We start from the raw sequence: 18,148 nt of genomic DNA, 5'->3' as shown, positions 1-18,148 counted from the left end.
AGGCTATTGAAAGTCATACTTATGCAGAGTCATTGAATGGTTTGGGTTGGAAGGGACCTTTAAGATCATCTAGTTCCAATCCCCTGCTATAGGCAGGGACACCTTCCACTAGACCAGGTTGCTCAAAGCCGCATCCAGCCTGGCCTTGAATGCTTCCAGGGAGGGGTCACCCACAGCCTCGCAGGGCAACCTGAAGTATGAATGAATGGAATGCCTGCTGTAGCATAGGCTCAAATTATATGAAAGGCATTGGAAGAATGGATTTTTCTTTGAAATTAAGAGAAGATGAGAGTAGTCTGAATATACCAAGTTCCTTGAAAAAGGCAAAAAAATATAGTGTACCTTTTAGGCAAATTTTCAGAGAAAAATATTGATAACTGTGATTTAATAAATTGTTTTCTTTTACCCTTAAACATATTTCTTTACCCAGATATTACTCTGCTAATTGTGACTTGTTCCTGTGCATAATTGGATTGTTATCTAAGTCTGAAGAGCCAAGCCACACTTGCAGTAAATGCAGAAAGTTATATCACTTCTGGATATGATTAATTACCTCGCTGAATTTCACAGATCCTAAAGGAGAAGTGTAAATACAGAACAATGGAATATTGCACTTTTTGCACTTTTGTTTTCAGTATGCATCAGTATTGAGAAGTTTTTATTTTGAAGGAAGAAAAGCCAAGAAGAGAAAACATATGCATAGAATGACTCCTACGAATTCCAAGGGGCTTATGTCAATTCCTTCATATTTACACATTTGTTTAAGGAAACAGAATTTCTCCTTTGCAGGAAATTTTATCATTTGTCTTACTGGGAGAAGTAATGTTATGAAAACTTACCAAAAATGAAAGTTTAGAATATTTTCAAGAGACATGATGTCAATTCATCTAAATAACAATGAAACACACAGCGTTAAAGTTACACCTTTCATCAAGTTGATTTTAACTCAGGAATAGCAAATGTAGTGTGTTACAATTAGTATTTTAAAATATTTTGAAAGTTGCACTGTTTAAAGAGTGTATTTCAGTCTTTCTGAATGATTTCAACCTGTTTGAAGATCGATGATGTAAAAAGAAAAATGTTTCAAAAAAAAAAATTTCTGAATATCTCACATTTCCCCCCAAATATTCTGCTTTAAAAATAGTGTTTTCTGATGGCAAGACTATTTAGTAGTTAACTTTGTATTAAGGAAACATTCACTTTTTTTTGTGGTTACATCACCTGTGATAATATATTTATTTGATATTCACATGAATATCATCTGTATTTCTCTAGATATTCTGCTGCAATTTAATCTGAGAAGATGTTTAAAGTACCCTCATCTTTTTAATGGCTCCTGATGGAGCCTAATTATTACAGAATTGCTAAAGCAGTGAAATGATAATTAGTCTGGGTTACTTCCTCTATTTTTTCCTTGGAGACACATTAAAAGATGTTAATTAATGCTTTTAACTAAGAAAAGGTAATAAATTACTAATCCCACCATCTTTATTGGTATCTTGGTGATGCACAGAAATATTTCTAGTTTACTTTTAAATATTTGTTTTTGCTGTAAATGCCTCTTAAAGACATATGAGGTACATAGTACATTTCCTCAAACACAAACATTGTTGATTAGCGTGACTTTAATGCTCCACGGGAATCAATTATGCAGCTAAATTCTTGCACATTAATTACTGCATGGAAGGTACAGATGGTCAAAAATGAACAGAACTATAATAGATACAGATTCTAAACAGATGTTCATAGGGCTGCATATACCTTTGTGGTCACCGGTAGGATTAGAAGAAATATTCTTTTTCCAGAAAGATATGAATAGGAGAGCATTGTTTAAAAGTTATACAGAAGATAATAATAGCATAATTTTTCTGCAGATATCTGATGGTAGGACTATTTAATTGCCTAATGTTTCCAGAAGTCTGACTGTGGCAGAAAATAGGCCAAGGATTTGTGAAGATTTTTTGTAACCTGCACACGTTCCTTAATCTTATTAAATACTATGTCGTTCTATAAGTCACTCCACAAATATGAATCTAAGTATTTGTGAATAGAGAACAATCAAACACAATCATAGCGTATGGTACTTCTTTCTTTCTATCACCTAAAAGCAGCTTCCAGAACCTGCCTTTAAATGACACTAGTTGCAAAGTTTATGGCATACAAACAACATTGCCAACTGTTCCTCAGCCTTTTGAAGCTGGCACAGGAAAGTGTTCTGTGAATCTGTGTCCAGACTTGCGTAATCATTAACAGCAAATTGTCATTCATAGAATTGCTCAGGTTGGAAAGGACCCTCCGTACCTTCAAGTCCAACCTCAAAATGTTGAAAATACGGTTGCCCAAAAATGGTTGTGACTATTTAGTGTGGGGTCACGTGTTTTTTCCCCCTAATAAATCTTATCCTGCAGATGCCTTGTTTATGTCAATAAACCTTCGGCTATACTGCATCAACCATTCCTCCTGCCTGAAGAACTAGTTATAAAACTTGAGCAATTAAAAAGTGTACCCTCTGAAAGGAGTGGAAAGGACACCTAACATTCTCTATCCAGCATTCTGGTTATTGCTATGTCTTAAATGCCAAAATCTGATAATAAACTTCTGTAATTCCTGATATAATGAAATACTTAAGAAATATCTTACAGTCATTGGACCATCATTAACAACTATGAAATTAAGTGTCCCATGGGTTCTTTTCCAATTTAAAGAGGGTTAAATTGCTAATTTACATGCTAATTAGCATTCATTCTAAAGAACACCAAATGTAATTCCACAGCATCTAGCATTTAACAATTTAGCTTATCTAGATATTAAATTTAAAAGCAACTCTGTGTTATTTGTAGCAGTTTCCAATGACATTTCTTTGGAATCTGTTGCCTCAAGTAATCCCCAGTTGCCAAAGTGTGCTCAGTGGTATTTGATAATGCTGCTTCTGCTCTGGAGTTGCTCTGGTATATGTACTTTCTGTAGTCTGCAATTAAGCATCTCTATGCAGCACAGCTAAAAATTCAAGCCTCCTCACATAATATTTAAGAAAACAGTGCACGATATCATGAACTAAGCATTTATTTTAAGATCACCTCAAACAGGTAAAATGAATTTACTACATACAGTGATGCAAGGATATGGTTTACATCCTTAATTCTACTTTTGCTCATATGCTGTACATTAACCTAGCTTAAATTCTGATGTTATCCTGTGTTGCTTTATGCTGCCTTTATTTACATCAGCTTCTGCAATGTGACACAATCTGATTGCCTGTTTCACGTCACCACAGCTTCAGAATTTCAAAGATACTGGATTGCAAGTGCTTTGAAGTAAAACAGACATGATGTAAACATGCTTTTAGAAAGGCAGCATTTCTCTGTTTCTGAATAACAGAAAGAAATACCCAGGCCAACAGAGTATTTTGGTATTTTGGTCTTATGTTATCTATCAGTGATAGAAGATGAAATTGTATTAGAGTAACATCATTATACATTTTATTTTATTTTTTCAGATCCCAGTGATGTAAGACTTTTGTATTATTTTCAATATATAAAGTAACATTTTGTGCCAATATAACATCTGTGGTATTTTTGTTAAAGGAATTACCTTTCAAAATAACAGCTAATTTTCTTATATTGTATCTGGTTGATTTGCTCAGTTCCTCTGATTTAACAGGAATGGCTTCAGTATCAGTGGCTAACCTCGAATGTCTCCTTCTGTGCTTTACCCCATTATTTCCCTTTATTGATGGATTATTTCTCCAGCTATTTGTTCTTTGTTCTTCTTATTCCCCCCTCTTTCCCCCCCCCGACTTTTTGTGTACACACCTTTCATTTTATCTTCCAGTTCCACAGACATAATTCCATGCCATTACATTATCTTCATCCACCACACTTATTCCCATCCTTACTTCCTAAACCCACTTTTTCATCTCACATTATCCATTCTCTCATAGCCAACAGCTTTGTTCCTTGTACTAGATTAATTCTTTCAGTAGAGTTCATCCTTAGCACTGAGTCAGAGAGTTTTCCTTAAGGAAAACAACATGCAATTCTCTGAATAAAGATTGTATTGAAGAACAAGTGCATAAAAGTATCAAATAAGGTCAACCACACAATATTGATTCTGGTGTCTTGGTACTTCTCTATGCTTTACTTTACAAATAGTATATATATATTTATGTTCTAATTTAGTAAAGCCAAGAGTCCAAAAACAAAATTTCAGCCCAAGCTCTGAAAGCAACAGAAATTGGGTCTTAAAAAACCAAGTGTTTGGAAATCTTAATAATAGGAATCACAACCAGTCCTGTAATTAACTATCCATTAAAAACTATAGGATAATCCAGTTCGTAATCTAAACTAATTTAAGAAGAAAAGTTTAAAAGGATTTAATTCACAACAATAAATTCTGATAGAATGAGAGGAACATGGTAAGACAATCATGGAAAAAGTGTGAGAAAATGAAAACTACTCAGCAAGAAATTATCAAAATCTCTCTCTTCAAGAAGTTGCAGGAGTAGTGAAGTCACACAATGGAAAATCAATGTATGATGAAAAGCTAAGAATGTGTGAAACTACAGCAGAATTAGAGCAAAAGTCACTGATTTCAGAATGAGCAAGAGAACAGTGTTTCTCTAAGGCAGAAAGATACTGAAATAATACAATAAACCATAGAAAGGAATAATTTCCTTTTAGCTTTGGTTTTCACACTAGAGAAAAGAAGACATATGCCAGAAATGTACAATGTATGCACAGTAGAACAATGAATAAAATAACAGTTAGATAGTTAGGTATTCTTCTGCTTCAAAAGCAAAGGATTCTTGAGAAAATAAATACTGTGATGAAAAAGGTGTTTGACAAAGTGTATATATCCACAGATGATCATTCTAAGTATGCCTCTACTGGAGATAGTCTAACTGGAAATAAACTTGCCGAATGCTAAATATAAATTGGTATTTCACTGAAATTAGAGAATAAAGTGTGGGAAAATCTGAACAACTGTTGACCATATTGAATCATAATTTCAGCATTTGATTTCAGAAGCATCTGAGATACTTATGGTGAATGTTTTGGAGATGGAAAAAAAAATTATAACTTTCATCTCTAGAACCTCTCTCATAAGACATCTAAGTTTGCTTCATTTTATGTATTTGAATGGTTTTATTTAATTTTGTGAGGCTGCTTACTGGCATACGGCTAAGAATATTCACTGTTATTTCCAGGACTGGGCCTAATTTTACAGTCTCCAAATTGCACACACAAAATCACTTGTTTGTGATGGCTTCTTTTGATCATGGCAATTTACTAGTACCTAAGAAAAGGAAGACAGAAACTACCATGTATACAAAATCCCTTTCTCATTTCAAATCTACTTATATACTAATTGAATGAATCTAACATCATATCTCTTTTATCTCTTTTTCTCTTGCTCTCTCCAGATCAACTTTTAATGCAAATGTGGTTCTGTCTTTCTTAAGAGTGCTGTGACAAATGTGCAAATGTGAACATTTAATTTAAAATATGCATGCATTTCTTAAAAAGCATCAATCTAAACTGATTTTTTTTTTTTTTTTTTTTTTAATTTTAGAGGTTATTTTCTGAGGGTAACATGACAATCTGGCCTTGAAACAATTTTGAACGATTGGCCTACCTATATCTCAGGGGAAAAAAGCAGAGATTACACATACACACATTCTCATATACTTTCACGCTGAGGCAGATCTTTCTATTTTGGTTTGTATATTCTGACAACTAAATAATACACGGTACTTTGTCTGAAAAAAGGTTTATGGATGTTGCTGTGTTTGCCTTTGCTCCCAGATCCCAAGGTGAAAACTGAGCTACTTCCAAGCCAATCTTTGCTCCAGGTGAAAATTGTTTGGGTAATGGATGTGTATCCAAGAGCCAAAATATGAGATTTTCCTCCAATAAACATACACATCCTGGGAGAAAAAACAACACCCTAAAGATGAATGAACAAAATCACATTTTTACACTAATTCCTGGAGCTTTCTCTGTGTTTACTTATCTACGCATTTTCTAGGTGTTAGAGGCAAGGCTAGCTAAAATGTAAGCATATTTACTAGCTTTGATATTTAACAGTAGCTAAATCTCTGTCTGAATTAGAGTTTAAATCCACAAGCACAATAAAGGCTTACTGGCAAGTGCCTACAGCTGTGCACACTAAATCAGACTTTCATGCAAAAAAACCACCCAAGTGCCAGTATGCACGGATTTAAGTACTAAGATAAAGATATGTGCATGTGAACCAGTGTAGACTTTAACTTCTGTTCATTTACTTCTCACTGCAAAATTCAGATTTTTTTCATACAAGCGAATGTGATTGGCTATATGTCTAAACTTTGACAACAAACTAAGAGACCTGTTTTGTCATGAGAAACCCCAAGATGGCAATACAGCCTTGCTTTTCTTTGCTGCTTATTTCTACTATTATTATTATCATAATTATTTTATTGCAGTACACAGAACAGATATGTGATTTTCTCCTTTGCTGATATCAGAAGTCATTGCTGATTACTGAGGATTATTTGTACAAAAATGGAAAGCTCCCAGTACTTCGGCATTAAGTGAATTAATGAATGCTATGAATGACCTGGGGGTACTAAAAGATTGTATTTAATAACATTAACCAAATAGATATCTCTGCTCAAGTTTGGTCTTCTTTTACAGAAGCAAGTGACTTAACAACTGTATTTCAAAAAAAATTTGCACTTACCTATTATTTGTTGCTCAGTGTGTAACATAAAGTTGAATATAGGTACTGTGTTTACAAGAAGCAGCCTACATTGAACATCTACATGACAATAGCTTTTGAGATAATTCACACCAGGACTATTATATTTTCCTGTATTCAGGGAGTTTATATAGAGCTAAAGTAATCAGTTCTGATGCAACCAACTTCTGTTGGGGAGAACAACATGAGCAAGTGAGAACAAGCATTGGTGCAGGAGCTATGATGCTTGAATGAAAAGACAGCAGATTTACCAAATGTACAGCTGCCCATGACTGCTGCTCAGGAGTTTATAAAGTAATATATTTCATAAAAGGAAACCCACAAAGAAATAAAGCTATTTGTGTGCTGGGTTAGTGAGACATGCGTGCACAGGGCTGTTTTGTGATGTGCCCCGGTTTTTGGAAAGCATTGGGATTAACATAGAGAGCTCAGGTAAAGCTGGGTGGGAGCGCAGGCTTCCACTTACAGAGATTCGGAGATCACTTTATCCAGTCTTGCACTAAGAGATATTACTTTCCAATAATAGGTAATATCTATGAGTAATGATTACAGAGTAGTACAGAAGGAAAGATGCTGACAACACTATCTAAGACTAATGCTGTCAAGACAGTCAAAGAAATAAGAGCTGTTTAATACTCAGTCAAAAGTAATTTAAATCACATTATACCTCTCCAGGATCATTTTAGTGCTAGGAGACAATGAAAATAGAGGCACAGATGATCTTGAAGTACTCCTGATTCAGAATTTTTTCTGTATACGTGTGTATATATTTGCATATACACACACTATATTTGCATATATTTGCATGTAAGTAGTGTGTAGAGGAAGAAAGTATCTCTGAGAGTACTGCTTGAGAATAACGTAACCCAACAGAAGCCTGGCTGCACAAACAAGGCCAAACTGATTTAATGTTTTGCAGTCCTCTGAGGCCAGGGAAGGCAATGGCTGTTATACCAGATGAGAGGTCCAAAATTCAGTATTTTCTGATGTAGAACTGGTTGCAGTCATAGCTAAAAAAAATGAATCTAAATTCAATTAATTTAATAAAACCATAACATTGGGAGATTAAAATCATAAGTCTGAATAAAATCTGTTTCTTCTGGAAGGGAAACAAAAGTCTTATGACAAGTGCTCATAGTGCAATATCTTTTTTTCTGTCTTTATATCTTCTCTGAGCAGCACTGCCAGTTTAATAAGGATTTCTAAATAGCAGCATTTAGAAGAGAAATCACAAAGGGGGATGGGACTATACAATATTGTTACTGAGCTATAAAGAGTTTCTCATTTTATTTAATCTCCATTAGAAAGATTTTGCTCAGAACACATCCATGTAGACAACTAATGGTACCCTCGAATTTCTGCTGGGAAACAGAAAGGAGAACAGAAGTTTTCTGGTGGCTACTACACTTCCCAGAACAAACATTTTGAAGTTAAGATAACTAAAATTAACTTATCTCAGAAAACTATCTTGTTAAAGTAAAAATAATATAGGTTTTTCTGTGACTAACCATGAAAGTCTGAAGAAATGCAGCATTCATGTTATTCCTAGAGGCAAGGTTCCAAAACTTGGCTGAGCAGTCAAGATGTGAGAAGGGAGATGAGACTGAATTACCCTGTCACATCAGGAGGATAGCTAGCTAATCCTGTGCTAGCTTGAGCTGCTGAACTACATCTGAGAGGGCAGGATGGGATGAGCTTGTATTGCCAGTTGTACGTGTTGTGTATTTCCATGAGACTCTGAGTTCACAGTAACATCAATCTGACAGGTTTTAAAGCACTGAATTTACCTACAAATTGAAGGAAGTTTAATGGCTTAAACATTGTTTTATAATGCAGGATTCCAAAAACTCTGCTGCAACAAACCAAACGTACATGGTGCATCAAGTAGGCTGTTTTATTTCGTGTAAGCTGTTCACTGCAGAGGGTGTAGAGAAGAGGGAAGGGCAAAGATTGATTCGTTTGGATTCAGATGCATCTCTGACAAGTAGAAAATTGGCTGAAAGAAGAAAAATTATTTGTGCGGCAAATGGGGATTTATATGGATTAGAGTCACACGCTTAGGATCTGGAAATGTTTTGTGTTATTAGAACCATTTTTACAGATTAATTAATGAGTTGTTATGTAAGGAATTGCTTTGGGTTTAATAAATAAATACGTTAGGTGAATCTATCTGTGGTTTGAGGGTGATGGACTAGAAGAGGCTTATGGACAGCAAAACCTGGGGTAGTTGGATTCAGCAGGATGGTTTGTCGTGGTGCGTGGGCAGTTCATTCGCTTAGTGCTGCAATAGACATACACAGAAAATGCCAGGATGATTTACATCTTCTATAATACTACAAAGAACAATAAGATTGCTTATAGCGAGAGCAAGGAATTCTGCCTTTAGTGCTGTTTGTTGATTTCGGCACTTACTATTTCTCATTCTCTGGAATAAATACCTGCAGCTTCTAAATGCTTCATAGATTTGCAAGGAAGCCCCTGACCTCCGTGTACCCAGAGGTGTGATCACCCAGGAGACATTAATGCCCTACTAACTTCCATGTGCACAAATACATAACAACTTGAGCTGCGTAACACATGCAAGAGCAAGGAGAAAAACAGTAATATAAGGTGCATTTATGGAAACTTGCTACACTTCTAACTTCTCACATGCTACTTCATAACATATGGTAAGTTACACAAGAGGTTCAGTTCATTCCTGAACTTTGCAAATGAGTTGTATAGAGCTCTGGAATGCTTGCAAGAATTAATTGCATTTTTCTTCCACAGTGTCAACTGGAATATGTGTTTTGCTAAAATTAGTGGAAAACTGTGATGCAGGCAGCAAACATGGAATGATAATAGGTGTACATTGGTATAGCACACCTACGCATACAGACCTGATTAAGTAGGTTCAAACATGAAAAATAATTAATATCTGTTGTATTTTTCCAATAATCTCTTTTTTTCAAGAGTAGCATTATTTTGTTCTGCAAGCAAGGCAAAATATATTCCACCCTGAGAAACTTCATGAGACATAGATTTTAACTTCTGTTCTACATATGCTTAAAACAAACAAACAAACAAACCTGTTTTTCTGCCCTTGAAACAGTATAACCAGCTTGAAGGATCATACTTACATCCTTACAGCGTCATCATGTGCCTCCTAAAACCAAATGAGGGACCTAGATATTTGAGGATGTGTTTCCTCAGCCCCCCGTTCCCCTCCTTCCAGTTTATTAGTTCATATTTAAATCTATTTCAATATTAGAATTGAGCAGGTGTCTAAAACTACAGACAGTGATCCTTGGAAAGAGGCATAGGTTGCGGCAAAGAATAAAATGATAAATATTTTATATTTGATTTTGATAAAAAATAACATGTTAGTACCATATGCTAACTTGTCCTTTACTTGAGTAAATTTAGAAACCCCCCAAAATCAGGAAAGACAGAAGATGGGCAGCTGTAACACAGACAGACAAGTGTCAGGTTTACCTGCTTGTGAGCATGGTCATAAGAATTAATGTGGTTGTCAAATTCCTGGTGTTTGTGGTACTGCTTGTCACACAGTTCACAGTAGAAGTTAGCCTTCACATCCTCCAGAGCCTTGGCTGCAGCTTTCTCCTTCTCAGCATAGTCCTGAAAGACAGAAGCAAAGGGAGACACAGATCATGAGCTCACACTGTTTTTGTCATCTATGCTAAAAATGCCAGAAACTGGAACTGCTAGCTCACCAGGCTCTACCTTAGTATCAAAGTACACACTAAAAAGCTTTTTTTCTCAAGTTAGATTTAATTAAATAGTTGTATTACTTGAGTAATTACTCTTAGCACTTCCTTTAGGTACTGTAGTAATCAAAATACAGAGAATATAGGCTCAGAGGAATACCTTTAGGTCACAATCTGTCTTTTGGGTGGAAGAGCTGAGCAGTGAGGAGGACATAAAATACCAGGAGGATGAGGCACCCCTGCTCCATCACTGCTCTTTCAGATGCTATTGCTCAGAAGAAAGCAGCCAGTTTTAGCCTGCTACCAAGACAGATTTTCTTTTGTGTACTGCTTTCTACCTCGCATCAAATATTCAGCAGGACAAGACAGCAGCTGGCTACGGCCAGCTGAGATTCCCCTGGAACAGTGCCACCATGCTGCTGTGTCCCTTCCCCCGCAACCATTAGGGGAGTTATCACCCCCACAAACCGCCCTGCCCAGCACAGCTGTCACCCAACAGACACAACCACTGACGTGAGCTGGCACACCTCTCACACTGCCCTAGTGCAAGAATAGGGCCAGGGTCAGGCAAACACAGCTGAAAGAAAGGGAAAACACAAGCGGTTTCTCCCTCTGTATCTCTCAAATGACATAAGAGAACTCCTCTGAAGGGACATGTACTATGCTTTCAATATATACCTGGTACACAAAGAAAGCTTAAAACATTGGAGCCATTAGTTACTAACTAATTTACTACACTGTACTGTTACTGTACACTGTTACTGTAATTACTACAAATAATGCACTTAGATAAAATGACTTTTTATTCCAAACTGGAAGCAGCCTTTGTCAATCTCATATTTTTTACAAGTCCTTCACTATGTTACTATTGTTGTTATTATTATTATTATTATACTTGAATCTTTTACTTTAGAGCTTAAAGAGTAAACTTCTGTCTGATATGGAAAGAATTACTGAAAAAGTTGGTGAAAGTGATTAATTTTATATTTGCAATGACAAGTTGGTATTACTTGAGTGTATGCAAGCTGTTTCCAAGGATTGCAGTAATTCATCATTTGCTCTGTCATTATATTCACTGTAAGAAATGTGTACATTTAACAACTAGGCTTCCCATGCTATGCAGACAGTGCTGTCTGGTGTGTGCATGGTTTCACCACCAAGCCTGCAGCAAACCTGAGGTAGGCCTAAGCTGGGACACACTATGTGGCTGGGACACTTCTGGTTCACTCTGTTTGGTAGTGTGCCTGATAGTCCAGGCACCAGGGGTAAAGATTTAGGGCAGAGCAGACCCATGTGGGTGACCCTTTTGAAAGGGAAGGACTTTCTTAATGAAATCATGGGTTTTCATCCTGGGATTTGAGCAGGCAGCAGAGATGTTGGCTGTCCATGTGGCACATGAGAGCTTTGGAGGAGTCAGTGCTGTGAGCCCTGCAGCTTTGTCCTGATCTACATGCCATCAGGTTGATATCAGTAGGTCTTCCTCACATGGTAGCTTAGAGGCTGGCATTTCTGGTGAAGGGAACTTCAGCTAAAGTAGCCTGCCTAGGAGGTAGGTGTAGGACATACACCTAAGGCACTACTCTAAGCTTCCTCTACAGGAAACAGAAAAAAATGATAGCCACTGCCAGATAATGATTAATTCTATCTACTTCAAAAACCTATTTTAGTATGAGATGAAACTCTCTCCAGAAGTGCTATATCTATCAACCACTGCAATACTCTAAATTACTAACCTGGACTACATCCTTAATTTTAGATTGCTGAACTCGGGGATAATGAGTTCCATATTGTATCCTTTTATATTCAATTCTAAATCTTCCCACGAAACTTGTATGGACTGACCAGCTTGAAGACAGGAGGTCAAAGCGGAATTTGTGCCTGGAATTTTGATTTTACATCTTACAAATGCTGCCAACAACATGTCAGTCTCTCCTACAGCACAACATTCAAATAACTTTTTTCCCTGCATGCATATGGCTCAGGTAGATTAGTATACTGTGATATACTCAGATTGATTGTTTCAAAAAGCAAGTAGCCTGAGCTAATTCACTTCTCCACTTGTGAGGGTACTCGGTCATAGTAGATAATATTTGATTGTATTAGTGGAAAATGTTCTTGTAATTAAATAGTTAAATAGCTTTCATTAGTTATTTAAATCTGCAAAGCCCATTAAAAAGTGATACTTTTCAGCTTATGCTTCCAACACATTGTTTTGCTAACATTAATTATTCACTGGGCCTTTGGTATAATTAAAATGCATAAATTAGAATGTAGATGCAATAGCATTAATTATGCAGTGATGCCTTCCTTGGAAGTCAAGTGTTGGAGGCAATGCATTTTTATTCTAAACTACTAAAAATGTAAGTTTTGCACTTGCTGGCAACCAGCCAAAGCATAATTGTTTTGTTTTTCTTTACCGTTTCTGAACTGTCAATTAAGTGTTTACAGCCTGCTCCATCTTTGCTTCTCTTGAAGGAGAAGCCTAATTGTTTGGGGTGAACACACCACATTACTCTCTGTGAAGCACAGCTGAAACTGCTGTTCATGAGCATTCCAAACTGCCAACTTTATCTTTCTCAGCAGAAATTAATATAGTTCCCTTAGCATAAAGATGCTTTAAAATAGCAACAAGGCAGCTCCCAGGTGCATCCTAAGATAATCACAACTACCTCCATTGCCTTATTGCTTAATTATGCTTGTCTACCATGGCAAAAGATATAATTTCCTGCTTGCTTATCGATCAGATGCAGGAAAATTGAATGCTACATCACATACTTTAGAAAGGTCATGAATTTTTCTTTCTGCAAAGACATAAGAACTTCTTGCACTATAGTAAACTGTGCACAATCAAATACATTTTCACATACATACTCAGTATCATTTCCCTTCGACTGTAGAGACTGCTGGCCAATTCTGGCACAACAGATGTGATCACATGGACAAGACATATAAGTACATCTGTAGAAAGCATATGTGATCTCAAAAGGCTTACTAGACTAATGTAACCACAGAAAGCTGAAAAGATGCACAAATGTGTTTCAGACTGGGGAGCACCAATGATACAGAATATGTGTGCCACAGTCTCATAGATTTTATTCAAGATCGTACACTACCTAGTACTGCCATGTAACCTGGGTAAACATGGGTCTAGTTGTTAAATAACATAAACTAGCAGCTCTGTCTTTGAGGCATGGGCAGCTAACTATAAGGACAAGTTGATCTCAGAAATGATTCAGGCACTGTGTAGATAAGAGCTCCCAAAAACCATGGGTTAACCATTTACCATGTTCCTGGGTGCAGATAGTATACCGTATAATGATAAATGAATGCAGAATACACCTGGAAGCATTTTTTTTTCCTCTAGAAATATGTAAAATGGCTTCATATTATAGATTATAATTACATTCACATCAATTTGGCCCATAGAGGCACATAACTGTAACAAATGTTTATATATTGGATTCATTTAACAAGAATACCTCTCTCACACATTAGCCTGGAAGTGCTTTCACTTAGCAGTTACTTTTGCAGCATGCTTCCCATTGTGAAAATGCAATTAATGGTATCTGACATTTCATTTTCTAATATAGGGAAAATCAATGAAAAATCCCATGTAACTGAGTTTTCTAGAATGTTGCCACTGACAACTAGTCAATTAGAAATCATTTATTAAAAGCAGAGTCTGTAAAAGATATTTAATAGACTGCGTGGCCATTAAAGTATGCTGATCTAGACAAAGCGATACTACACTGCTTGCTTCACAAATTGATAGTAAATATATCTGCTATGTAGACTAAGGTGAAATGTAGGTCATGTTACAGTAAAACTTTCAGAGGTAGTTTTGTATAAATCCATGGATTTCTACATATGCTGTGGAGTAAATCCACAGTGCTTGTAAATATAAGATGAGGAACAAATGTGTTATCATTAACCCATTTTTGGTCATCTCTTTCTAGATCAGAATGGAAACATGTAGTTAGTTAGAATATGTAAGTGTTACATGAATACAGAGCTCAACTAGTGACAGACAATTCCTTTGGATACAAATGCAATCAGAGTCGTGGAGTTTTATATCTCACATATAATTCTGTGTCTCAGATAAGATAATGAGTGTTAGCATTAAATACTGCTAGCATTACTGAGGTGCCTTATTGTCGAACCTATGTAAGCATGTGAATGAGGTACAGGATTATATTCTACATCAGAGCATTTTTAGAGCATTTTCATTAGCAGCTTAGATGATGAAATTAACTGTGTTTATATATGAAATCTATTAATGACATTAATTAATAATGCAGGATTAGAAGTGCTTTAGAGAACAGGACCGAAATTAAAAATGGCTGCAATGTTCATGAGATATGGGTGAAGATCAGCAAGATAACATTCAATAAGATGATGCAAAATGCTGCACACTGGAGAGGGAAATCACATCCACCAATACTAGACTGAATAACTTGAGTAAATGCAAATTCAAGGACAGAGGTCTAGGAGGTTAGAGTAGAAAAGAAATGAAATGAAAGTCAACAGTGAAAGTCAAGGCAAACCACATTCTGACATGTTAATAGTAGTGTTATATGTAAGATGCTGAGGGTAATCATTCTACTTGATTCAGTATTGGTGAAATGTCAGCTGTAAAATACTATTAGGTACATCTATGCCAGCAAATAACTTCCATCCTGGAACCTGGTCCTCCATCATCCCCACTCTGTATGATAGTTCACTCTGAGGCTTTCATTCCAAAGTGAACTAGCTAGTTCTTTTGGAAACAAAACTGAGTGCATTCCTGGAATAACAGTCAGTTTAAAGACTACACTCTACAGGAAGCAAGAATGAAACTTCACTGGGTTCTCTCTGTCCTACATAGTCGTCTAACAATAATCAACACATACATTCTCAGGTATCCCCATGTTACAACCTTCCCCAAGATATGCAACATTTGCATGCCACTAAAATTTGTGCAGCATCATGACACACACAGAAAATACTCAAACATTATTTCTTCAAATTTTGTCAGACATACTGAAATAAAAACAAATATAACATATACAAGGGCACCACTTAGACCTGAGGAGACTTAAGCCAGGTATGGACATACCCACTTTTCCTTGGGATGCACTGTGGCTGACAGTACTTTCTATGTTTCTGGGCCTGAGAGATTAGGCCTTACTGTTGGAGCAAACATAACTAGATGTGTAGATAAAGTACTTTGAGACAGTATTGGTGCTCACAATTTGAGAAAGATCCAGATACATGCAAGAAATCCTTGAGCAGAGTAATAAGGATAAGATATTTAAGAACTAGTGAGTTACCTGCTTAAATTAAGGAAACTGCATTTCAAATTGTAATTTATTATTTCATTCTAAAGTTCATGTGAGCATTTGTAAATAATTTTGGGGAGTGAATTTGTAAAACTGCTTGGGCTTGTACAGCACATCTCTGAATGTTGAGGACTTGTATGTAGATGAATACGGACAGCAACTGTTGAACTTTTGAGTGCTCATTTATCACTTCTTACTCACCCATCACCTCTTGAGATAAATACATAATATTTATATGCCATTATATATATTTTTTTTCTGCAGCTAAGCAACATGTCTATAAAACTCAGTGCATAAGTGATATAAAAAAAAAGGAACTAATCAAAGTATATGTGTGCAATGGGAAACTTGAAGGTCATACAAATGTCTCAAAATTAGGATGCAAAACTGAACATTGGTATGGTTCAGCTTTTTCCTGAATATTCTTTTCTAGCTGGACACACCTCTCTTCTACTAACTAAAAATTTGTTAGGGAACTTTTGCTGTGGAGATAGAATGAAAAACAAATAACTTTCTTCAGTTGTGATAGATATTCACTCATAGGAGGTGTGAATGATCTTCTAAGCACTTGAAGTATAGATAGTGTGCCAAAATCATGTATGTTTGCTGGTTGCTAACATTTAGAGCTCACGTCTGTAGGGTCTCCTAGGGAATTCTACCCACTCCTGTTTGGAATTGATTTCATTTACTCTACACAAGTTCTGCCATCCTCCACGTTGAATATTCTATGTATAGTTTCTGTCAATGCAAGATCTACACTGAGGAATTTCAGAATTATCTATTGCAAAGGAATGTATTTTTCTTCAAAAGCAGTAATACTGTCATTCTCGGTTGACTTATAGAGGACATCTACTAACTTCTGCAAACAAAGATTTTCATATTTTTTCCACACTCCGTATATTCCTGCAGCATTTTCAATTATATCCACTTCCATTTGCCACTAGAATACTGAGACATGGAAAGTGCAATGCTTTTAGCAGATCTGATATTCCTTTCAAGAGTATAAAGCTGCTAGAAATAATGGACCAGATCCATCTAAAACTTGTAAATTTAAAGACTCACAAACCTATTCCTAGCTCATCTAATATGAAAATAAGGAATGTTGATTGGAATCAGCCTTATAGAAAATATGAATTTTAAGAAAAGCATCAGCAGGCCATTCAGATCTTCAGTGTTAATCTGCATTCCACGTAAGTGCATTTAAAAAAAGTGATTTTTTAAAGTCTTTTTTATCTTCTATGAAATAATTAAATTTCCAAATACTAATTCTGCTATGAAGAAAATGTAATTTCTGTAGTGATTCTGTAACTAGAGCAACAGTCCCAAGAAGATGAAAGGATGTGACTCACAGGAACACAAGAACACAAAGTTTGTCTCAACTGTCAGAGCTAAATCATAGAATCATAGAATTGCTCAGGTTGGAAAAGACCTTCATCAAGCCCAACCACAACCTAACCATGTTGGTACATGATAGTAGAGGCTCAAACAATTTCTGGGTTAACAGTGGAAAGGAACGTGATTTTATTACTGCTAGGACTATATGCTAGACATTTAAAAGCAAGTACTAAAAGACTCAAAAGACAGAAAATCTGAATGGGTCTTAGAACATTTCCAGCTGATCTGTATATGGCCTTTGCTAACTAGTGTCAATCAGGACTCCCCACTAAGGCTTCACTGAAGTTATATTGCAATCTGACTAACTTAAAATGTAGATAGAGCAGAAATGTATCTTCTAACTTGGTCAGAAGAATTGTTCCTGTTATGCAGAAGAAATAAATGCACCACTTGCTTTTTCTTCGTACTCCTTTTTCTCTGCACAAATGTGAGTCCTTCAGTGAATCTGATTTTGACGTTATTGTCTGCCTTCCATTTAAGGTCAATACCTTCAATTTGTTCACTATTTCATGCTACTTTCTCTCTTTTCCTTTACAGTGATTATTTCTTTTACCTCTTTTATGATGAGTAAGGTTATATCAATTAATCTGAAGAGTGAGTCCTACATTTGTCTCTTTCCATTCTCATTTTTTCAATTGCACTTTTTAGAGTACAATGTATGCTCCAGCAGTACATTTAATAGATTATGCAATGTCATATTTTTTTTTGCCTGACACCACTTTTCAGATGAAACCTACTTGACATAAGTTAGGATCCTTGTACATTTTGACCTTTTTCTATAGAACACAACAGAATTTAACTTACGTTCAGTGTCTTTCATATTCAAATTAGGTCAAAGCCCTTTACAATAATGATATTGATCATGCAGTAACTGTGTAGGAAAATAGAGGAAAATTTGTTGTGGGCACAAGTATAGTTATTACACAACTCATCCTTGCCTGTTAGAACCTTTTCTTAGTGAGTGCTTTTTTCATGCAATACAGAATAATC

General features: G+C 36.0%; 1 protein-coding gene across 1 annotated transcript in view; it reads right to left on the bottom strand.

Annotated features, from left to right (window-relative positions):
* Positions 1–18,148, bottom strand: part of ZNF804B (zinc finger protein 804B) — a 151,049-nt gene that overhangs the window by 18,703 nt on the left and 114,198 nt on the right. Inside the window, exon 3 of the mRNA XM_031554035.1 lies at positions 10,213–10,356. Coding sequence (XP_031409895.1) covers positions 10,213–10,356 — 144 coding nt within the window. The remainder of the gene's footprint in view (positions 1–10,212; positions 10,357–18,148) is intronic.

Source organism: Meleagris gallopavo, chromosome 6 (genome assembly GCF_000146605.3).
Source record: "Meleagris gallopavo isolate NT-WF06-2002-E0010 breed Aviagen turkey brand Nicholas breeding stock chromosome 6, Turkey_5.1, whole genome shotgun sequence".
NCBI lineage: Eukaryota > Metazoa > Chordata > Aves > Galliformes > Phasianidae > Meleagris > Meleagris gallopavo.
Note: the sequence above shows the minus strand (reverse complement) of the source record. Positions and strands in the feature narration are given on the sequence as shown.